At 52.7% G+C, this 22,595-nt stretch overlaps 9 protein-coding genes across 9 annotated transcripts; 2 read left to right on the plus strand and 7 right to left on the minus strand.

Annotated features, from left to right (window-relative positions):
- Window positions 1-1,121: 1,121 nt before the first annotated feature.
- Window positions 1,122-2,680, plus strand: J4E90_006591 (uncharacterized protein; the record flags this gene model as incomplete). Its single annotated transcript, XM_051436136.1, has 4 exons — window positions 1,122-1,191; window positions 1,241-1,285; window positions 1,339-1,619; window positions 1,670-2,680. 4 exons carry the CDS (start codon window positions 1,122-1,124, stop codon window positions 2,678-2,680), a joined length of 1,407 nt encoding a protein of 468 aa, XP_051289930.1.
- A 412-nt stretch (window positions 2,681-3,092) lies between these two features.
- Window positions 3,093-5,500, minus strand: J4E90_006592 (uncharacterized protein; the record flags this gene model as incomplete). The annotated part of the gene is made up of 2 exons (XM_051436137.1): window positions 3,093-4,157; window positions 4,208-5,500. The coding sequence occupies 2 exons, from the start codon at window positions 5,498-5,500 to the stop codon at window positions 3,093-3,095; spliced, it is 2,358 nt and encodes a 785-aa protein (XP_051289931.1).
- Window positions 5,501-6,381: 881 nt separating this feature from the next.
- J4E90_006593 (uncharacterized protein) lies at window positions 6,382-6,795 on the minus strand (the record flags this gene model as incomplete). The annotated part of the gene is made up of 1 exon (XM_051436138.1): window positions 6,382-6,795. The coding sequence occupies one exon, from the start codon at window positions 6,793-6,795 to the stop codon at window positions 6,382-6,384; it is 414 nt and encodes a 137-aa protein (XP_051289932.1).
- Window positions 6,796-7,495: 700 nt separating this feature from the next.
- J4E90_006594 (uncharacterized protein) lies at window positions 7,496-7,894 on the minus strand (the record flags this gene model as incomplete). The annotated part of the gene is made up of 1 exon (XM_051436139.1): window positions 7,496-7,894. One exon carries the CDS (start codon window positions 7,892-7,894, stop codon window positions 7,496-7,498), a length of 399 nt encoding a protein of 132 aa, XP_051289933.1.
- Window positions 7,895-10,939: 3,045 nt separating this feature from the next.
- Window positions 10,940-11,815, minus strand: J4E90_006595 (uncharacterized protein; the record flags this gene model as incomplete). The annotated part of the gene is made up of 1 exon (XM_051436140.1): window positions 10,940-11,815. The coding sequence occupies one exon, from the start codon at window positions 11,813-11,815 to the stop codon at window positions 10,940-10,942; it is 876 nt and encodes a 291-aa protein (XP_051289934.1).
- Window positions 11,816-13,116: 1,301 nt separating this feature from the next.
- On the plus strand, window positions 13,117-14,564 carry J4E90_006596 (uncharacterized protein; the record flags this gene model as incomplete). Its single annotated transcript, XM_051436141.1, has 4 exons — window positions 13,117-13,425; window positions 13,476-13,780; window positions 13,872-14,427; window positions 14,484-14,564. 4 exons carry the CDS (start codon window positions 13,117-13,119, stop codon window positions 14,562-14,564), a joined length of 1,251 nt encoding a protein of 416 aa, XP_051289935.1.
- Window positions 14,565-14,697: 133 nt separating this feature from the next.
- On the minus strand, window positions 14,698-16,131 carry J4E90_006597 (uncharacterized protein; the record flags this gene model as incomplete). The annotated part of the gene is made up of 1 exon (XM_051436142.1): window positions 14,698-16,131. The coding sequence occupies one exon, from the start codon at window positions 16,129-16,131 to the stop codon at window positions 14,698-14,700; it is 1,434 nt and encodes a 477-aa protein (XP_051289936.1).
- A 1,547-nt stretch (window positions 16,132-17,678) lies between these two features.
- J4E90_006598 (uncharacterized protein) lies at window positions 17,679-18,333 on the minus strand (the record flags this gene model as incomplete). Its single annotated transcript, XM_051436143.1, has 2 exons — window positions 17,679-18,091; window positions 18,165-18,333. The coding sequence occupies 2 exons, from the start codon at window positions 18,331-18,333 to the stop codon at window positions 17,679-17,681; spliced, it is 582 nt and encodes a 193-aa protein (XP_051289937.1).
- Window positions 18,334-18,817: 484 nt separating this feature from the next.
- J4E90_006599 (uncharacterized protein) lies at window positions 18,818-21,409 on the minus strand (the record flags this gene model as incomplete). Its single annotated transcript, XM_051436144.1, has 5 exons — window positions 18,818-19,465; window positions 19,516-19,930; window positions 19,990-20,140; window positions 20,192-21,057; window positions 21,114-21,409. The coding sequence occupies 5 exons, from the start codon at window positions 21,407-21,409 to the stop codon at window positions 18,818-18,820; spliced, it is 2,376 nt and encodes a 791-aa protein (XP_051289938.1).
- Window positions 21,410-22,595: the final 1,186 nt, after the last annotated feature.

Consider the following 22,595-nt stretch of genomic DNA (forward strand, 5'->3'; position numbering starts at 1 on the left):
TTTTGTATTCTTGTACTTTTCTCGATCGATACCACTGGGGCTTTTGGAGTTTGCGCTTGCGAGCGAGATGTAATGGACGTGCTGGACGCGAAGACATAGTATCTGAATCTATTGACTATTACCATCATGACACTTGCACACACATGATCTGTGATTGCTTCGAACACTTTATTACTTGACTACACGTAACTTCTACACACTCATCCCGTAGAAACCGACTACCTGCACATCTGAAGCTCCGAGGAGGTCCAACTACCCCAGGGCTTGGAAGGAGCTGACATGAACCACGCCCCGGACCTGCGTCGTAGATCTCCCCAAAGTATGGTCTCTGGAAATTTCGGCTCTCATACCCGTTACTCAAAGTAAGCTGCCACAACTTCCCGATGACCAGTTTATCCAGGGCAAGCAGCAGGGCGTTACCCGTTGCGTTGGCCTGGATTCAGCCTCAGCCACAGCTGACCATGTGTGTGTGGATAAAGTATGGGACGGACGGCTGGTCTTTTTTCGATACCGGAATATCGGGTCCGCCTAAGCGTGGAGAATGCATTGACGCAAAGAATTGGTTTTCTATGGGGGTATATTTGGTTATTACTGTGGCGTGGAGGGTTCTGCGGGTGCGTGCTCGTGGGGGACGCTGACGCTTTGGCGATGCAGGAGGGCATTGAACTGGATTTGTTTTCGTGACTAAAAAGGTTATGCGAAGAGGAAAGTCTAGAGGTTTGGAGGCCTAGGCATTGTAGCCATAAGCAAGTATCGAGTGCCTGCATGGCCGTGTTTCAACGATGTGTACTCTCACGGCCTCGTCCTGGCTATTGTCGAGTCTAGATGCATATGCGGTGTTGTCTTCAGAAACAACGCTCGAGACGTTTGGACAACTCCGCGGCCAGATTATCGCGTCAGGTTTGCTTCACTCAATTGATGCTGCAGGTGGGGGAAGGGAAAGGCCACAAGCGCCCCCGTGACTGCGCGTCGTGATGGAAAGTGGGCGGAGCGGCGAGTGAAGGTCCGTGCTCAGTTCCCCGCGGTGGGAAGGCAGCAGCGACCTAGACAGCTTGTAGCTCCACCGACTCCCAGCAGTACGCCGCAACCACGCCCACTCTCCCTCTCACAACACTGCCAACATGGCTTCGAATATCGAGCAATCGCCTTTCTTCCAGGATCAGAGGGCAAAGGGCGAAATCGTGGTCAAGGGTATGACATAACCAATACAACAATGGCGCATGTTCGCTAACATCGATAGACCCTCCCAAGTTTGACCTAGAATCATACATTGCCAACTACACCGGTACGTCTCTTACAATGTCTCTCCAGATATCTGCATACTAATTCATCTTGCAGGGTACACACGGATCGACCGACTGCACCACATCGGCGCGCACTCGCCATACCTCGCCGCCGACGCATACCGCCTTGCCATAGCGGAGGCAAAGAAGGGCAAGAATGTTGCTCTATACCAGAGTCTAGTAGAGGAATACAGTCGCATATCACCACAAGATGGTGCTTCCGTGGTCGACACAACATGGGTTGAGAGGCAAACGAGGATGGTGCGCGAGGAGCACGACCGGCTAGAGCACGAGTTGAAGTCATACAAGAACAACCTGATCAAGGAGAGCATACGAGTAAGTGGAGACATCGGGGAAACAGGTGCCAATATACTTACACTCTGCAGATGGGCAATGAAGACCTCGGTCACTTCTACTACGACACCGGCGATTTCAGCAGCGCACACAAGGCCTACATGAAGATGCGCGAACACTGCACCTCCCCCAAGCACCTCGCCGATATGACCCTCCGCCTCGTATACGTTAGCATCGCACAGAAGTCATGGACAACTGTACTAGCCAACCTGGCCAAGTCGGAAGCCACCCAGCTCAAGGGCGATGAGAAGGCTAAGCTGGAGCCCATCATCTCTGCTTGCAGTGGTCTATGTCACATGGCTACCGGCAACTACCGCGAAGCTGCGACAGCCTTCCTCGGAACATCGGCGGCATATCTGACTGCAGAGCCAGCAGCAAACATCACATGGCAAAAGGAGGTCATCTCAGGCAATGACATCGCTGTATATGGCGGTCTCTGCGCGCTTGCGTACATGGACCGTACTGACCTACAAAACAAGGTGCTAGCAAACAGCGAATTCCGCAACTTCCTGGAGCTCGAACCCCACATCCGCCGCGCCATCAACCTCTTCTGCAACTCAAAGTACAGCGCCTGTCTCGAAGTGCTCGAAGGCTACCGCAACGACTACCTCCTCGACCTCTACCTCTCCAAGATGCTCAATACAATCTACAGCCGGATCAGGAGGAAGAGCATTGTGCAATACTTCATACCTTTTAGCTGCGTCACGCTCGATGAGATGGCCTCCAAGTTCCCGCCAGCGCAAGGCCGAACGATTGATGAGGACTTGGAGGAGATGATCAACCAACGCCTTCTCAATGCGCGGATAGACCTCGTTGACCGCCTGCTCATCTGCCCACCGACCGACCCCCGCCATAACGTCCACGCCGACGCTCTCAAAATGGCCGAAGCATACGATCACACCCTGCGCCTCCGCTTAACGCGCCTCAATATGCAGGCAGCAGGTATGGAAATCTCGTCGCAGAAGATGAACGACAAGTCATCTGGCATGGGCGGTGGCATCAGTGACACGTTCCGAGGTCTAGGTCAAAAGATTGGGTTCTAGTAGATCATTCATGACAGCACCTCTCCGGCGTATGCTACTGAAGGAAGATGGCGCGGCGGCTAGCATTTGCAAGGTGTTTTGGGAGCGGCATGGCGTACATATACAGGCTCTGGGAGAAAGGTCATTAAGCAGCATTCTGGCGTTGGAATCATGATGTAGCGCAGTTTAACGGATGAATCAACACGTTTATCAAGACATATGGTCACCGTTCTACTTCTTCTGTACGTGTTTTATGCAGTGGGTGATCATTCCTTCATTCATATTCGTATATCCTGGGTATCTGGTATGTGTATATATCCTTTCTCAACGCCAAACTTGCTAGATCATGATAAACTCGCTAAGGTAACTGCAATATTTGTCTCGTAAAATGATAACCAGCCACTTCTTTGATAACAATCAGGCTGCGCGGTGCTTATCTGAACACCTGTGTCCCTCTTGCCGCGGCCCATTGGTCCTGCTGCTGCTGTTGTTGATTCTGCTGTTGGTTTTGTTGCTGCTGCTGCTGCTGCGGTGCCGCGTTTTGGTAGCCATAGTATCCATTCGGCGCCCATGCAAAGTCGCCGCGCCCAAATCCATTGCTCGTATCGATGGCGGGTGCGGGTGGCTGTTGAGGTTGCGTCTGCGGTAGGTGTGCGTTCGTCTGACCCGCTATGCTATTCTGCGCCACCATAGGCTGGGTGGCCATAGTGTTGACTGGCAGCGTATTCTGTGGCATGGTTCGGTGGAGGGTTCCGTACGGAGAGTGGTTGGAGTGATTGGCGGTAAAGTAGTTTGGGTGTGTCTGGAGCTGCGTAGTCTGCATTTGCTGCGCGGCTGCTGCTTGGAACTGTTGTTGCGGCGTGAGAGATTGTTGCGGGGGCCCAATCTGCTGAGGCTGTGTCTGCTGAGGTTGTTGCGGCGCGTTCGGTAGGCGCTGTTGAGGTGATTGACTACCCATTTTGTAGGCTAGTTGCTGCTGCGGGCTTCGTATGCCATGCGGGAGGCCCTGGTTGAGTTGCTGCAGTTGTTGGCGGTGGTTCGGAATCGACTGTTGACGCTGCAGCTGCTGAGAAGCATGAGGTAGGGCCTGCGCTTGAGCGACATGTGGCCGATGGCGGGACTGTGGTGGGACCTGCATTTGCTGTGACTGTTGTTGCATATGTACCTGTTGTGGTTGTGGTGTGGGCTGCGGATGCGGTTGCGGCGGTTGCTGCTGGGCTTTAGATTGCTGCGATCGAGGCCGCGGTCCCATCTGCGGCGTCTGAACAGGAGTAGTCGACGCTCGCTTCTCCGACTCAAACTCTCGTATCTTGGCCTTTGCTTCCTCAAGCTGTTTCTTCAGCATCTCAAGCTCGGACATGGCATTGTTCGCAGATTGACGTGCGGGTTCGGGGGCATTGGTGGGTGGGCGCTGGTCCTCGCCGTTGGCTGGCTCCGAGTAGAAGCACACCCGTTTCTTGTCGTTACAGGTCGAACAGGCAGGTCTTATGCCATCGCACTGCGTATGTCAGCTCCCACTACTTGAACATGCCATGGGCGATGTCTTACCTTGGTCTTCTTTGCCTTGCAGACGTCGCAGCTATTCCTTGGACGTTTCCGCTGTGGTGCTGCTATGGCTTGCGTTTCAACGTGTAGTGTAGGGCGTGGTCCGGGGTGGGGTCTTTGCGGAGGGGGATGCTGAGGCGGAGGCGGAGGTGGCGGAGGAGGTGGAGGAGTTTCGATGATTGTATGCTGTGACTCGGCTGGTGGCTGGATCAGCTCCAACAACGAACGCAGACTCTGTTGCCTCAAATCGCTCTCGATTGTGTTGAAGGGCCTCGGGGGCTCTGGTAGAGGGTCGGATCGCTTCTTCTTCAACACCCTGGGTGTGTCCGGGTCTTCGCTGCTCAGCTGCCTCGAGCGGCTTGCGAGCCTGGCCAGCGCCTCTGGGTCGTTCTCCTCCAGATACTTGCGGCGCTTCGAGTCCTTTCGTGGCGGCGGGGCGCGCTCTTCGTATGTCTTGTGTATGGGCACATGCTTGTAGAAGACGTCGAGCGTCTGTTTGGTGGCCGAGAACTTGATGGACAAGACGCCCTTGCAGTCGTAGACGGGCTTCGTGGCGCGCTTTCCTACCTTCGCGCCCTTTCCGTTGGCAGCGCGGTCTTTGTTGAGCAGCGAGTCGTTGCAGTAGTAGGAGAAGCGGTAGCTGTCGTCCTCCCGGCTGTTCCAGCAGTTGTGGAAGCTGTAGCGGTATCCGTCGATCCTCTGTATTCTGTCCACGCAGCACTTGGCAACCGCCCTCTGCTTGCGCATCTTCTCCTTGGAGTCCGGCGTCGGCTGCAGCGCCTCTCTGACGCTCAATGCGACTTTCTGCTCCGCTGTCTTGGACGCGCCGTTGTTGGGTTCAATAGACTCGGCGTAGCTGTGCCCCAGCGCGCCAGTGGGGTCCGAGAGGGAGTGGTACTGCGCGGGGAAATGCGCTGACTGGTAGCCGGGTGGTGCATGGTTGTATTGATGTGCCAGGTGGGGTGGTGGGTGTTGTTGTTGCGGCGGCGGCGGCTGAGTTGCCTGCTGAGGCTGCTGGGACGGCGTCTGCTTAGCTGCCGACGGGACTGCGAAGGACGTGTCGATATCGAAGGCGAATTGGGCCTCGGTGTGCTCAGGCTCCTTGGGGGGACTCCTCAGGTATTCGCGCAACGACGTCTCGAATTGGTCGAGGGAGCGCACAGGGCCAAAGGACACGATCTTGGCCTGCGAGTCCTTTGGCTGCCGCCCTCGTTGGAGCTGCACCGGGGCCTGAGGCCACAGCGCCTGGTCGTTGGCATCGTGTGCACTCGTGGGTTGAGCATGGACGGCGGCCATGAGTGGAGCCACCCGGGGTAGTGAATAAGGAGCTTTTGAGATAGCCGTCTCCCGGTACCGTGCAAGTCTTGGCGAGAGCCCTAGACGCGATCATCAACACTTCATGGCGAGACTGACGGGTGCCGGAGACGTGCTAGAGGCGCGTAGGCATGGCGGGAAGTATCAGAGTTCAGATGGTAGTAGTCTAGCAGCTTCACCGCGTCTAGATACTCCACGACGCCATCAAAGCACGGGTGTAGGCATCGGAGCGTGCCTAGTCCGATGACGCATCATACAACCCGAACCTGCATGATTCTCTAGGTTGACATCGCGTCGCTTGCCATAGTGCGGATACTCTCTGTGGGAACGCGTCAGAGAACTACTTATGTTTGTTTCTTTTGTTCAACGTGTGGGTGATGATTTCAGGTATATGCACACCTGCGCCATGTGGCGCTGTTCATTCCAAATCACAATCATGTAGCTACATTTTAATATTGGGAAATTTGTGTAATGCTTTCATCCTACTGAGTTTGCAGTACCTTCTATCCTACTACGGTCCTCAGACATCGAAACTATGAGATCGATGCCCGCGAACCCTGAACCGCGCTTCAGACCCTAGCCTTCGCCAGCGTGTAATGGTTCTCACACATCTCAGTATTGCCTAACTGCAACATGCACGGTTGTGTTTGAAGATCCCGCGACAATGCCCACAATGTATGGCAAGACTCCAGAAAGCCCTGCAGACGTCCACGTGATCCCACAAGTCCTCCTTTGTGTAAAATTGAAGGCAATAGCGGCACTCTACGTGCCGATCGTCAGGGTTCTCTACTGGACGTGCAATGCCTACGTGGTCGAAATCAGGGTCGAAACACGGGAGCTTCATCTCCATGACCTCGTCGTTTCTATAGGCTCTCTTCATGTTGGTCTTTTGCCAAGAATTGTACCAGTGTTTTCTCCTTTTTTTTGCCGGGAATTTGGAACTTCTCGGACGATAGAGATGCTTTGGTAGTCGGCATAATTGGTTGTTTGCCCTCGAGCGCCTTGCCAGTGGCAGCGTCAGCAGTGGACTTTACCTTACCGGCGAAAGAACGGCTACACTCATCGTTATTGTGCTGTCCTCTTGGCCAGGGCTGTGTTTTTATCGCTATCTGCTTCTTTATCTGCTTCTCAAGCTGAGCGATCCTCTCGTGAGCGATACGGAGGGCTGCGTCGTCGTCGCGCTTCTGCGTTCGCATGACCTCAATCTCTTCATCCTTCCGCTGTATCTCTCGGATGAAATAAGCCACCAGTGGTTCTTCGCTGTTGCTTCCCGCCATTGACGTTTGGGTACCTGGTGTAGGAAAGGCGGATATTGGGGTAATACTAGGCAAAGGATCGATATTAGGTAGAATTAGGGCAGGGGGCTGATATTTGTATGGTTTCAATTGGGTCCAGATCGCATATTTCTAGAACTTTGTAAAGCAAACCGCTTGTTGGTAGAGTTTGTCGCGGAGCTGGAGAAGAGGGTATTTCTTTCTAGTGTTTTGCCGAGGCCAGCGTGAGTCGAAAAAGTGCAATTACTGCGGGTTCAGAAAGCGCAAAGTTGGCGCTGGCTTCTTGCACTGTCATAGATTGATTCAACAGGGGATTGGTAGCTGCGACTCTTGCTATTACCGATAGTGTGGGAGGGGAGCTAGACTCGATTTTCTTGGATTTGGTAAGAAAGCTGATGAACATGGTTGACCAGATTGAAGACATACTAGGATGCGTCGTTTTCCGGTGGATCTTTCCAGTCGATAGACGCCAATCGAATGTAAGATGCTCTGCAGAACTCCATGACATAAGTCCAAAGGTAGCCATAGCCAGCTCCCCACGTCGAGCATTTCGCTTCCAGGGATTGTAACGAAGTCGAGAGAAGTTACTATCAAGCCGGTGCTCGATACCCACAATTTCTCTCCACAGACTTCTCCATGCTTCTCCAAGACACAGATTTCAACGTGATAAAGTCTTCATCCTCCTCTTCCAACCCCCACCCATCTACCAATCATCATCACTGTCCTCCCCCGCAATATCCCCTCCCTTAATCCTATCCACCACTCTCTTAACCCCCCTCTCTACACTCTCCCCCTCAATCGCACACCCCTCGTGCCAAACAATCGCATCCATAACACCATCCATGAACCACATCAGCGTCGGCACAAAGCTCACATCTAGCATATTGCCCAGATCAGGCAGTGAATACATGTCGAAGCAGTAAATGTCGACTACATCGTACTGTTCGTAGGATGTTGACGGGAGTAGCTTTTGCAGGGCGGTGGCTACCTCGTTAGTGGTTTCGTCTTCGGGCCAGTAGGCTAGTAGGACGGTTTTTCCGGCTGTGGCTTTGATGCAGGCGGCGTATTCGGCTAGGTTGGTGATTTGAGAGAAATGCGCCATTGTGGGGGATATGTAGGTTTTGTGGTGGGTGGTTGGTTGGGTGGAGGTTGTATGTAGATGGGGCTGAGCTAAGCGATTGTTCGTCGCTGGTGTCGCCCCTCATCCACGCGGGGATCCACGCTCTACCATGTACACGCCGTACGATGATCGTTTGGTCGATCTCTAGCGCGACAACCCCAAACCCGAACTGGGAGAAGGGTAATATCTTTTGTCAAATTGTCAGTGCTGCAGCTCGGTTACAATGGCGATAGGTGAGGCCGTTTGACGCGTCCTCGTTCGCGAGGAAGCGCGACTTCTCAGAAGAACGCGTTAGACGAGACGAATATTCTTTCGCCATGTACCAGCTGTAACGCCAATGATCTATACAGCGTATGTCACATAGGACACTCATTCTACACGCATGTTCGCTAACAAAGTATAGCCACAGAGACTTAGTCTATTCGCTCTCCCCAAAGCCTTCCTCGATCTCCAGCCCTCCAATGGCGACCATATTCCCCGCGCGATAGTCTCAATATGAACGACCATTCTATGGAAAATCCCAGATATATCGCGTAGCAGCACAATTATCACGACGAGCGCGCCGGCGCCTACGACCCGAAGACCGCCGTGGTATGACATACGCAACGAAGCTGCTTTCAGCCAGCATGCAAAGGGCCATCGTCAGGAAGACGAGGGACATGCAGCATATTTGGAATAAGACTATTGGTTCGCAGATCATGATGTCCTGGACCATGCGATGTCAAGCCTGGCCATCAAGGCAGTTGATGCACGTCCATGCAACTGCAGCACCGTCCGTGAGATGGTAGCACGCATGCATCTCGTGGGTGGTGGAAAGGCATTCAAGCCAGAAGCCCGTGGAGATATGTTGAGTTCAGAGAGTACGTCAGACCTGACAATCTAAACAGGAAGGGGACACGCGATGAACAATGAAGTAAATATGCAACACTATCTCAGTCTTTTCGTCAACAGCCCGTCCTGCCTTCCCGTGGTCTAGTTCACTCAGCACCAGGGACCCTCGTTCTCGTGACAGTACTGGTCACAGTGCTCGTCCTGACAACCGCGCTGGAAACTGTCCTTGTGACTGTCGTACTAGCTGGGCCCCTGGTAATGAAGCACGAGCATGCAGAGGATATCTCGCCGCTGCCGAGGCCAAGCGAGATGTGAATACCACCTGGCCCACCAAGCGAGATATCCAGTTGACGCTTACGTACTGGTAGCTCTGCGGGGCAGGCGGCGTCGTAGAATGTGTACGGGCTCATGGGATTGTAGTTGGTGTTGTCGATACTACGAGTACAGTCAGCAAGAGGCTGGAATTACGCAAAGGAGCTGGACTTACGCAGTAACGTCGAAAAGCATGCAGTTGGCTTCACCGTAGCCAAAACTCAGACACTTGCTATCAGCCTTGCAAAGCGCGCTACAGGCTTGGAACGTGTTCTTTGTACCGCTGGACTCGAAGTAGTAGGCTGGCGTGGTCTTGACGTATGCTACAATGCCGCAGCTTGGTGTGCCTGTGGGCGTGCTGTGGAGATGTTAGCTATTTGCAGTGTGCGAACTGTTGTGCTGTAGGGACGTACGGAGATGGGCTCGAGACGAGAGTTGAAGAAACAATCGTGGAAGAAGGCTGTATAGGAGTGGGCGAAGATGATGGCTTAGGTGTTGAAGATGAAGACGGCTTGGGCGTCGAAGACGAAGACGGTATTGGGGTCGATGACGATGTAGGCCTCGGCGTAGACGATGGCGTTGGCTTAGGGGTGGCGCTGGGCGTCGGTGTAGAAGTAGGTGTCGGCCGGATGGTTACCGTGGTCTTCCGGGTGGTAGTAGTGGTGGTGGTGTAGCCACTGGTTATGGTAGAAGTTGCGGTTCCTGAGCGGAGGATGTTGCTACAGAAGAGTGCCGCTTCAGACGTATGCCCATCAAACGCATCTAATCCACAATCTTCCACTAATGACGGTGTTAGACAGATTCATCGACGTGCGAAACGAGCCCTGGAGTCCTTACCATCAGGATATCCGAACTGCCTCTTTATGCGACTAGACGCTTCTACACTTGCAGCGAGCGCTACTGCCAAACCTATGGAAAACTTCATAATGTCGTTTCTGGCCTTGGCTAAAAGTTGACTTTGGGGGGATGAGTTGGTACCGGGATTGATGCTGAACGTCCATGTCTTATAGACAATATCTATGCCTGCGACCGCAACATTTTCACACTAAAGAAGCGGCTGAGCTGAGTATTGCATCTCGCATTTCATTTGGATAGATGAACGACAGACCCCTTGCCTGCCTCGGTGTTCTGGCTCGGTCAGGATGGGCTAGAACGCATACATTCCTGCTACCGCCGTAAATGAACACGAGAACGTGACCGTCTCCCGCCGGCAGATTTTGATCGACTGATGTTTACCGAGCAGAAGTTTGCACTTCTTCCTGCAGCCAGGCAGGTGGCTTTCCCGACGTTACGGTCCAAGAGTGAATTGGCCAATCAGCAACCTTCTCGAAATTGAAGGCGAAATATCGAAAAGTATGGGGAATTAGGCTTAAAGTAAAGCGCGGACAGGGCTGCCGTAGTTGGATCCTTTATCCCTACGCATCCCGGCAAAATTGAACTGCGTTGAGCGAATATGTTAGTGCTGCTGCGCAAAAATAGTGACAATGTCCACTTGGTGCGGAACTTTGCATTAGAGCTCTTCGCTAAGATGCATACAGATCTGATCTGACTTTATGAATCCACGCTATTTGCACGGCTTTGCACCAGAAGATGCGGGCCAGACACTTCGAATAATTGAACGTCTATGCCTGTTCAGGTACGGACCGAGACGGACGTACTGACTGCGTTACACGGGAAGGCACAGGAAACCTCGGTTTGAGTGTTCTCGTGAACATTCCAGAAAGCAATGAACTATGCGAGGGAGAGACTGAACAAGTGCGCTGTAAACTACATCAACACAACGACGAAATCTGGTAACATCCTAAGACAATGTAGACTTTTAGGTCATGTATTGATAATCGGTGTCTAACATTTTCCTTGAACGGTATGCAGAGATGAAGCGCGCTATCCACGGCGTACGACAAACCACAGCCGCCTAGTACTGTCGTCCAGATGGAATTTCTGATGGTCCCTACCCAGCGGCTTGAGCTTGGCATCCACGGTGAAGTCGATACCGAGATCATTGCCTATCTCGTTCCACATCTTCTGAAAGCTCTCCACATTATGTCGATACATCGTGCCTGTAGGACCTTCCTTCTCGAGGGGCTCGGTGGCTCCGACCTGTCGACCGAGTATCATCGAGCCTGGTTGCGGGCACAGTAACGCGACCACGGCTTTGGAGACTTCGACTTGTTTCTCATATCCCCACAGATGGAAGAAAGATCCGGCATATACCATGTCGACCTGCCCTTTGATGCCCATGAGCGCTGATTGAGGATCGAAAATGTCGGCTATCAAGAACCTCGTCTTGAGCTTCTCTCGATCGCGAAACAACTCATAACCCAGCTCGATGAAGTCTGACTGCAAGTCGCAACCGTACATATTCTCAGTCGGTGCTCCATCGTTCGCAAGCGTACGAATAGTCTGGCCGACGCAGCAAGCCATGTCTAACAGCTTTTGACCTTTGCGTAGGCGTTCAACAATCTCTTTGCGCTCGTCCGGGAGCTCGGAGAAACTGGGATCGAGAAACCGAAACTGCCCAATGCAAGGATATGGATGAACCTTCCAGGCTTTCTCACGAAGTTGGACAACATGATCAAGTACGTCATCTGATGGGATTCCACTCCACGTTTCGAGAAGCCGATGGGTCTCGGGAGGAACATGGTCGTGTGAAGGGTTTTGTTCGAACCAAATAGGCATCGTGGTCTGGGGCTCTTTGATATCGGTCATCCTGATATGTGCCGTGCCAGCTTTCGTAAGATTCGATAGTGATGTCGGCATCTGTGCAGGCACGGCTGGTTTGCTGTACTTCCGTACTAGCGACGCGCTAGTCGTTATTTCCGTGCCCGACCCGTGAGCCATCGCACCTTCATCTCCTGATTCCATCCGGACTCACAGCCCGCTCTCCGCATGTACAACGCCGACCACCTTTGGTGAGACCGAAATAACTACCCAACTTACTCGTAATCATACCTTTCGTCTCGATGCTTTTGAACAGGCGGCCGTTCTTGACGATTCTTGAGTCGTGTCCTGTCTGCAGTGGTGCGAGCCCTGGAGGCCACGAGATCCTTGGAACGTTGAACCATGTGGACTTAGCACCACTTGTTCTTCGGAACCGCCGTGGAAATACCTCATGGCCTTGCTAAAATCTTTCTGCATATCAACGGCCTGGTCGAGTAACAATGAACGTCTGGCTTGCGACAGCAATAACCTCCCAACATCCCGGGCCGGGTCTGCTCATTCATAAACTTCGGCGAAAGAGACCGCTTATTACAGTGCCGACCAAGTACTCACAGTAAGGAGAGATTACATCTGACTTTTCTGTGCAACTGAACGGAAGACACAGGTTTGGCATGTCGCTCATGAACGACGTACAGGAGACGAAGTCCGCGACCATCACGCCAGATGCACGTATCTTGACCTTGCCAGCTTACTTATTTGTCAGGAACGACCGGCTTCTTGGGCATCATCAGTCAATACACAGGTGGTGCTGTGCTTCAAGTAGTCCAATAGCATTCCGTCATATGTAGCACAAAGCGGCTAGCATGTTCATTGGAGTCGTATTCACCAGAGGCATACCGCAGCCGAGATGACCTGTCTACTGTCGTCGAAGGCGTCATTGCCAGTGGGCCTGAAAACACTCCGCACGTAACGTCTCGGGCTACATCCGAGCTGTACGTATCCACCAGTTCTCTTGCTACATCGCCAACAGCCATGCTCAAATCGATCACCGACCCGTCGATAGTGACAGTATTTGGCTTCATGACGATTATGCCAACATTTTCATGAGTTCAAGGTTCACGAACCCACATTTCCGACACGATTTATGATGATCACGTACATACCAAGCCAACAGAAAGAACGCATACTGGGGCTATGGGTAGAACGGCTAACGTAAACGGTACTTCCCTTCCGACGTACTCTTATGACCTGGCAAGCTCGGCTTCCACTAGACCTCGTTATGTTGATGAATTGTGTGGGAGGGCAACGAAGCCTATATATAGTGCTGAACGAAGGACCGATGAAGAATGCAGATCAACCTCTATCTTTACCTTGAGCCCGCCATTCTCAACGTCTACGCAATGACCGAAAAGACCATAGACACCCTTGGACGTCACGACACCAAAAGCAGTACGGATACCGAATCGTGTAAGCTACAGGTACGCGAGGGTGGGCGTGCAGCATGGCTCACGGTTTTCGGCTCCATACTGGTGTACTACGCCTCCTTTGGGGTTATGAACAGCTTTGGTTTCTTCCAGAACTACTATAGCAGCGACTTCCTCAAAGAGACGCCGCCATCGACTATCGCATTCATTGGGACGGTTCAAATGGCGCTCATGAACTTACTGGCTGCTCTTTCCGGTGCTCTTTGCGATCGATATGGTGTTACGGTTAGTACTCGTCCCCGTCACCCCTTGAAGAAGACTGACGCTATAGTCAGAACCTCTACCTTGGCTCAGGCGCTGGCACTGTGCTGGCACTCATCATACTGTCGTTCATACACCCTGGACAATTTTGGTTGGTTCTGATGACGCAAGGCTTGCTGATGGGCTTTACCATTGCTTTTGGTGTACAGCCAGCAGTCACGGTAGTTGGCCAGCACTTCAAAGAGCGACGTGCTTTGGCCATGGGTTTGGTCTCCACGGGATCGGCACTGGGCGGTATCGGCTTTCCGCTGATGTTCGATCAACTACTGCCGAGATTGGGCTTCCCGAACTCGTTACGTCTGGCTGCTGTCAAGATAGCGTAAGTAATAGCCAGCGCATCAGTCTTTCCTCAGCTAACTGTCTAGTGTTTGCTACTTGATCGCCTTGTATATCTCTACAAGCAAGCCCAGTGGCAAACCGATTCGCAAAGGGCTAACTTCGCTTATCGACTTCAAGGGATTCGTCGATACACGCTATGCCGTACTATGCGTTGGAACGTGGTTTGCTATACTGGGCCTTTGGATCCCCGCGTACTATCTCAAGCCATACGCCAACACGGTATACCCTGGCAACAAATTTAGCGACTACTTCTTGTGCATGCTGAACGGCTCCAGCATTATCGGCGCAACTTTGGGAGGCTTCATCGGAGATCGAATCGGCAGACTGAACCTACTATGGCCTATCACCCTCATCTCTGGCTGCCTTTGTCTCTTCCTATGGCTACTCGGTAAATCTATGGCTACTCTCATTTTCTTCGTCTGCGTATACGGCTTCTTGACCAGCAATGTTACTGCTCTTCCGCCCTCCATAATTGGCGACCTCACACCCAACGACAAGTTGGGAGCGCGCATTGGAGCTTTCTACAGCGTTATCGCCATTGCGAGTCTTGTTGGTACACCGATTGGCGGTGCACTCATCACTGATCATGACACAAAGGATGGGTATCAATGGTTGATCGTGTTTTCAGTAAGCTACTTTCTAAGTATAGGCATATGGCCGATGGAGTCACTAACCGGCGACAGGGTGCCGCGCTCCTCATCGGATCAGCTTTCATGTTCATCAGCCGGATGTTACATGATAAGGCGCTGAACACGAAGTGGTAGATATGTAGTAGACTCGCTAGTAGAGGAAGAGAAGTTTTGGATAAAGACGTTGAGTGAACTCAGGATGAAGACGAACTTCATTCCACATACTGGGGCTAGGCCGGTCATATAATGTCCTTTACAACACTCGCCCTCAGACCGAGCTGGGATGAAGTACCTCCCGGCACGATTTCTCACATCGACATTTCGGGGGCCAGAAGTCATCCATGATGACTTCTCGCACCTTCTCATACATTTCCTTCTTCTCAAGGCCAGGAACAACGGTCTCCTCTAGCTCCACCCCACCATAATCTTCTTTGTATAGCTGTCCAAGCTCCTCAGTAGTAATCTTCAGCTCTTTCTTTGCAGCATCGCGGAACTTCAGGAACCTGATCTGCTCATCCTCATCCATGAATCCATGGAACTTGACGACGTCGTATGGAGCTAATACCTCTGCAGCTCTCTCATAGATGAGCCGATGGAGGGTACGGGGACAGTTGAATGGTTCTCCATAGAAGATGCTAACCGGTCGCTCTCTGAGATTATCCTCGAGATATCCACTTGCATCCGGAAGCTTGAAGATCACCTCATTCAAGTGCGGAAGCTTCTCAAAGACTTCGTAACTTAGATCATGTGGCCTCAAGTGCTGCGCAAATGATCCAGCAGTGACCTTGAAGAAACAAAGCGCGTGAATGAAAGACAACTCCAGGTAGATCTTGCGGATGCCATGAGTGAAGGTAGCGAATCGGTCCAAGTGCGGGTAGATCTTTGGGAACGCCTTGTATAGTGTTTCCAGCGCCCTAGCCTTGTCGTCGGTCGGAAGACCGTTCGCTTCAGTCAGTTGACGATGCTTGTCCAGCCTGCGAATACTGCGTTCGAAACTGAACCTGCTCTCGGCCACGATACACAGGCCGTTGTTAAATTCCAGGTCGCTGCTTCCCGCGAAACACAGACGCAGGCTGATCGCGCGTACTTGGTGTGACACGGTGAGGAGAGACGCCCATTTTCTCAGCTGACCGACGACTTCAGGTGCACCTTGCTTGACTTGGCGGACGCGGCCTCTGTGTTTCTTCTGGATGGGTAGTGGCGGGGACTGATGCATGCAGAACATGACGATTCGCTCTTTGACCTCCGTAGGCAGTCCGGTCCAATTGAAGGAATGACCGTTGGCATGCCACCACTGGTACATGATCTCGTCGGCCACTGGCCCATCAAGTGGAGGAAACTCAGCTTCGAAGAAACGCATAAGCGGTACGAACTTGTTCCTCGACCATACCTGCACCGCTTCCTTCATGACCTTTCCCTTTTCGCATCCACGCTTCGCGATCACCGGGCAACAGACGGCGAAGACAGGGTCGGTGCCGAAGTTAAAGAAGCCCACGCAAAGCTGGAAGTCGCCGTCGACGTCGGCGAATCGATCCGGGTTCGAGGTGTGAGTCGCTTGGCATACGTCGATGGGGACGTTGAAGTGTGCGGCGGACTGGAGGCGGTACTTCAGCGCCGCTTCGCGGATCTGATGGAGGAATGGGTGATGAACGGAGGGAGGATCTTGCCATGCGTTTGGCGAGAAGTTGATGCTGAGACTCATTTTGATGTGAAATTGAGGCATTAGCGATTGGTGGTCGAACGGGTGGAGTGGAAGTTGGTTGCAACGTGTGAGGCGGGAGGATGAAGGTTGAAGGATGAGGTTGAAGGATGAGGTTGGAGGATGAAGGTTGAAGGCCAGCAGCTGCCCCAACTGAGATCTTATACCCACCAGAGTCTCGGCGGTGTGGGTACTGGCGGGGTGAAGGTGACAATAAGGATGGAGGTTGGTTCAAAAGTGAGAGAAGTTCATGGGAACAACGCTAGGCGCCAGGCATCTACTCGCGCCGCACAATAGGTATGAAGTGAGAGGGAAAAGATTGCTATTGTCTCAATGAGCCAGTAAATATAAGTGGCATACGACCGACTGTTCCGAATATTTATTGTGCTGAGACGAGTGCAAAAAGTTCAATAGGCGCATACGTTGCGTGGTTTTTACTTTTCTATTGTGTGTTGGTGTAAAGTAGCCACCTAGGTACACGATTGCGGACTACAATAGCGTTCCGGGCTCTTGTCGCGTTATAACTCTCTGATTCTAATCGCATGTTCGTAACATCCTCTCCCTCAACGCCATTTGCTGTATATAACAGATTCGGAATATATTCGTCCTTCGCTTGATTCGACATAATATTGCGATGAGGAAATGCCAAATTGTGTGAAATGTTACTGTCATTGGAAATCTATTACTAGCCTTCATTCTCTCTCGACGATTCCCCACAACCAGTATCTTTACTATAGCGCTCGCTGCGCATCCCCATCTTCATCAGACCACCACATCTACGATATGCTGGCTCACTCAACACGGACCAACCAGTCCTTGGGTTGTACCTCCATTCAAGGTTACACATCCAAAAGTGTCTTGTGACGGAAACATGCATCGCGAACCCAACACCGCACTGTCAGCGGCCCGGCAAACGCAATCTCCTTTCCGTTTCTCTCGTTGACCCCGAGACTCGTATTCGCGGGAACGGGATATCCGTTTGACGCTGACAGTTGCATCCCGGGTGCCGAGATCCCGTGTGACCGATGCGCTCCGCGGTTGTGGCACGTTACTTCCAGTGTGAGTCTTGGAATCAGAATGGCTGTTCCGAGAGGGTGGGGCTGCGGCGGGTGGAGGGGGATAGTGGGGAGAGGTGGAGTCCGGGTTTGAGATTGGGGGGTTGAGGAGTTTGGCTGTGGTGGCTTGATGAGTGAGCGGGAAAGCATGTGAGTAGGCTTGCTGAAAGGGTATGTTGTAGGCTGTGGAGAGGATTGTGTCGAGAGGGGTTTGATGGACAGGAGCGGAAGCTTCCCATTCCTACGTTAACAATTGATGTTATGCTTCGTTGAGACTATCCTCTCACGGTTGTTCGGACTGGGTTCTTGTCAGTAGCCGCAATTGATGTATGCCCATCTCACTCACATCATCTACCCCATAACTGATATCAATGCATCCGCCATGCCTCATCCGCCGTTCAATCCCACAGCACCGGGGTATATACAGCATCCTCCATCCCGTCCCGCACCACCCTTCGCGCGCTTCAAAAATATAGTCCATCATCTCCCACGCCCTCACCAAACGTCCTCAGCCCCCACCTCCCACTTCTCCCCATCCTTTCTAACACACTCCCCCTCTTTATCCCTACTACAACTCTTCCGCATATCCAACGCATCCTCGCCATCATTATAATAATCCTTGACAACCCTATACACACTATACCCCATCTTGCGATACAGCTCCTTCGCAATCTCATTGCTCCTCCTCACAAACAGATCGACAAACCACGCGTTGGCCGCGTCGGACGATTGTTCAAGTGCAGACGACAGCGCGGTTGCGTAGCCGAGGCGGCGCGCAGAGGGGGCGACGGTGAGCGCGGTGATGTGGCCGTGGTAGGGGAGGTAGTTGGGGTATTGGACGCCGGTTGTGGAGGGCTTGTAGGGTTTTATCGGGGGGTCGAAGGGCGAGGATTCGAGTTTGCCTAGGACTGGGGGTGGGTTAGTGGGTGATGCGCCGAGCTGAATGGGAAATATGGGGGTGTGAGGGCTGGGGAATCGTACTGTAGCCTTCAATCTCGCCGTCCATGCCTTCTATTATCTGGCATAGCTCGGGCCATTTGGTCAGGTACTCGAGGTAGAAACCGATGTTGTATGTTTCTGTGAGGTGGTCGAGGTTGCATTGAGATACTCGAAGGAGATCGGTTGGGCGCATTGGCCGTACTGTCGCCATGGCGGGAGATGGGGCGTGGTTTGGCACGCAGCGACACGTCGGGGGTGGTGGTGGGGTTGTTGTTGATGTGAGGTGTTGGAGGGATGATGCATGGCGGCACTCCCGCGGCGAAGACTCGCTTACACTCGCTGGCCTGCTCTTGCGCAAATGCGCTCTATCACTTGCCCATGAATTTGATCTTGTTTGTGATGTATATTAAGAATTATGGACATATGAAAATTAACGCCGCTATCGATGCTATGCTTAAGTTACGTTTACAGAATGGGTATAGAGCAGATGAACAACAGCGCAGTACAGCCCGACCACCCGGTCTATATATCCTTCATCTTCTTTTTATATGCGACCGTCTCGTTCTCAGTCTTGACAATCTTCATGACGTATTTCTCTCAGTATATTCTTGTTGCGCCATCTCTTATCTCCATGCGAACCGGTGTTGCCGTTCCTAACGCTGCCTCTTCCTCTTCCTGAAAGGGAATCAGCAGTGCTAGATGCGGAAAGAATCAACACTAGCCTGTGCCCCGTTGACGTAGTCTTTGACCGACGACGCGCCTGATCGGATTCCACGCTGATCATAAGTCATTGGGCTTTGCGCTCGCGTCGGAGTCGAAGGGTTGCGCAAGTTGTCGTAGTGACGGGATACGCCATTGCCGTTCGCATAAGGAGACGCTCCGCGTGAGGGGGTACGCTGGCTACTGGTATCGTTGCCATACTCATCGAATCGAGGAGTCTGGTAGGGTCGCCTTTCTCCCGTTAAACTGTTGCCGCGGATGTCGTTCGGGATGGGCGGTGCTTGGCGGAATCTGCGATGCGGTGCAGAGTGCTCCTTCTCGTCAACGAGCACCACCATCCAGACGCCCACAGACCCGTTCTGTCCGAGCAGAGGGGTGCAGTGTATCCACCTGGGTCGGCCCTCTTCGTAAGAGTCTTCGAGGTCTGATACGGCGTGCGGCAGCCAGCGAATCTTCGCTGTGACACCACGCGACCCATCTGCAAGCGCGTCGCTAAGGGAGTCTCGGACCCGATTACTTCCACCGATGCGATCGAGGAAACGGGACTGGAGAATGCCGGGGACACGGAGAGATGGGGATGTGAAGAGAATACGCAGGGAAGGCGCCGGGCGTACAACGAGGTACTCAATTATGTCAGTCTCCTCATCGTCACATAGAAACGGCAGCCACTTACGTGTTTGTATGGGCCAGACAGCCTGCCGTCTGCCTTGTTGATTGCTGGCTTCTCAGCCCTGTCAACGTCAAACGTAGATTGGTCCTGGATCAGCAGTCTGGGTTTGTGCTGCATGCTCGCATCGTCCTGTTCTTCCAGATGCTCCCTATGCATGTTGCCGCCGTACTTGCGCACGGTGTCCAACTCGGTGTTATTGAACATCTCACTGAGTGCCTGGAATTCATCTTTCTGATGCTCCTTCTCTTTCTGGCCCTCCTCCTCATCGAGCATGCGCCGGAAAGCCTCAAGATCGGTGCTGTCCTTTACGAGACCAGAAATGTCGATTTGTGCGCCAATAAAGTATCGTAGAGTTCCTCGCGAATCAAGAAGAGGCGCAATCATCAAAAGGTTCATAAATGGCGATCCATCACGGCGACTGTGTTGAAGTCAACAAATGCTCACCAATGAAATTGCAAGAGTGACCTCGGCACTTACTAGTTCAGGAACACCTCGCTATGGTCTTTGCCTTCGCGGGCCGCTGTGCCAAAGCGCTCAACGCTGGCCCGATTCGTCTTCGGGCCTTGGAGAAAGCGACAGTTGCGACCGATGGCATACCCAACGCCGTACTGAGTCGTGCGGTGAAATTCTAGTTTCACGTTAACCAACGGTCAGTTTCCAGGCGCAACGGTAAACTAACCTTCCGACGCAAAGATGATCGGGTTATCAGTCCTAGATGGGTCTGTCAGGCAGAAGACTTCGGCCAGACCCTCGCTAGCCTCACGAAGCATCGGAGGTAAATTTCCTGTTACGCGTTTCGCAATGCTCACGCTAACCACTTGAATGAAGACGTGGGTGATGAAAGCCGGAAGATCGTCACGGACCAGGACGTCAAAGGCCCGATTGGCCTTTTCCTCCAACACTGCGTTCATGGTCGTCCGCGCTGGAGTCTCGGTGAAGTCCAAGCCCTGAATGGGTTCCAGGGCTTCTGCGACGGCGTTGGCATAGCTGATGGCTCGTAGCGCTTTCAGTGCGTCGAGGTAGTAGATGAGAGTAGGAAGCGAGTTGGGCCGGGCGATGCTCAGGAATGACGTAAATCGTAGTAGCGATGCAGTGTCGGCAAAGATGGCCTTTAGATGCTCTCTCGAAAAGAGTTGCTCGGATCTGGTCTCGAGAGAATATTGTGATCGTGAGTTCTCGATAGGTCCGCAGACAAGATCGAATGACTGGGGGTCATCTTCCAGTAATGGCGATAGCCGGTCTCCGTCCTCGATGATATCTGCTTTTTGCTGGAGAGGACCCAGTTGTCGCGTTGCGAAAGACGGGGCGGTGGACTCATATGATATGACTGAGTCGGCTGAGCTTCGTATCGTGGTCGGCTGTTCGTTCATGGGGATTCGTGAAGACAGTATGTTTTGTGGCACGGCACTAGATGTGCGTGACATACTTCGGGTACGCGTCTGTTGCATGTCTGGTGTTAGACGTCCGTTGTTAGGCGAAGATGGCTCTGCACTCAGTCGCCGTTGCAATGATATGCGCTTCTTGTTGGCCTGAGGGGTGCTGGAACTATTTGGGGATGAGTAAAAGGAAGGAACGAACGAAGGGGGAGAAGAGGGGAGTACCTGGTGCGGGAAGGGATATGGATATCCTTTCTTGTAAAGTCTATCTGTGGAGCGGGAGCAGTCTCGTCATCCGAAAGCCAACTTTCTCTTCGTTCGGGATCAGCCGGTCTAGTGACGGGTGAAAGAGGGGCACTCCTTGCATTTGAATCAGAAGCATCTTGCATGGTTGCAAAGTCCAGGACCAGTGGTTCATTAAACGCACCGCCACTGCCGTTGGTGACATTGGGGTGGGCATCCGTATCGGGTGCCATGACGCTATCGACATACGCTGGGGCCAACTCGGTTGAGCTCCCCATTTTGGCTGAATTGATAGTGGTATTCGACGTCCTGGCAGGATCAGTAGGCCGTTTAGAAGAGAACACCCCGTGAGCTGATCGCATCTTGTTCTTAAACAGGGCCATTGAATTCGTGGAACGCTACCACGTTGCGGCCGTCAAAAAAGCAAATGGGACAAGTGGGAAAGCTTGATAACTGGGGGCGGCACAGCGTGTTGGGGAAGGGGAGCTGTAGATCGATGACGAAGAGAGAATTTCTGTAGGGTAAACATACCGGAGAAGCCAAAAACCGCTGACACGTTATAGGTCCCTTGTCGCTGGATAGTTAGGTACTAGTCGGTCGCCTGGCGTGCCTGGCTGGTGGTGCTACGACGTCGACTCGCCGGCGTCCCCTTTGGGCACAACAAAGATCGCTTTAGTCTGGTAGGCTAATGTTCCGGCCGCAAGGATGCCGATTGCGCCGATAGTGTGGGCTAATGCAAGGCACAATGAGATGTCGGCGATCGTGAGATTTGCCTCCCGCGGCAGATGATCGAAGGATTGAGGCTTGACGAGCTCAAATAGGGATGCTTCCTAAGACAGGGGTTCCGGGTGCTATCGATAGTATGCCGGCTATCGGCGCTGTAAGCTGAGATCTACGATGGAATACTTCACGATGCTGACAGGTCCAACAATTCGATGTTGTCGCAGTCGAAACAAAGCTGGGGGTTGGGCGTCGCATAACCAACCCCCCGCATCAGCCACGAGTACATTTTTGTGCACCTTGCGGAATACCTTACATCAACGCCTGATCCCTGTGCAAATCTGCAGACCGCCATGGCTAAAGAGAAACTGCAATCGTGATGTGTTCCTGTGTGTGGTCGGTCTTCGCATCCGACACGTCGAATTGTCATAATCCTGGACACGTCCGTTGGAGGAATACCAGGGTTTGGATCTAGCTGTCTGCAGCCGTGATCTGTGCAGACAAAGGTTTGCAGCCGCCCGTGCTTCGTATACAACACCCTCGGGGTAGATAACCAGCCTAAGGGATGCTCTTCCGACTGCCCTGGTCTTCCTCTTCAGCTGTCAGTTGTCAACTTGACGCGCCTCCCGCAAACTTTGCGCTAGAGAAGACGGGACTGAATCCCCGGCTTACGACTATCTGCTAGACGAGGCCTCTCTCCAAATCCTCATAGCCGAACAAGGACTCCACTTGAATGGTGTGGTG

Source organism: Alternaria incomplexa (assembly GCF_024043165.1).
Source record: "Alternaria incomplexa strain BMP 0042 chromosome Unknown scaffold_9, whole genome shotgun sequence".
NCBI classification, from domain to species: domain Eukaryota; kingdom Fungi; phylum Ascomycota; class Dothideomycetes; order Pleosporales; family Pleosporaceae; genus Alternaria; species Alternaria incomplexa.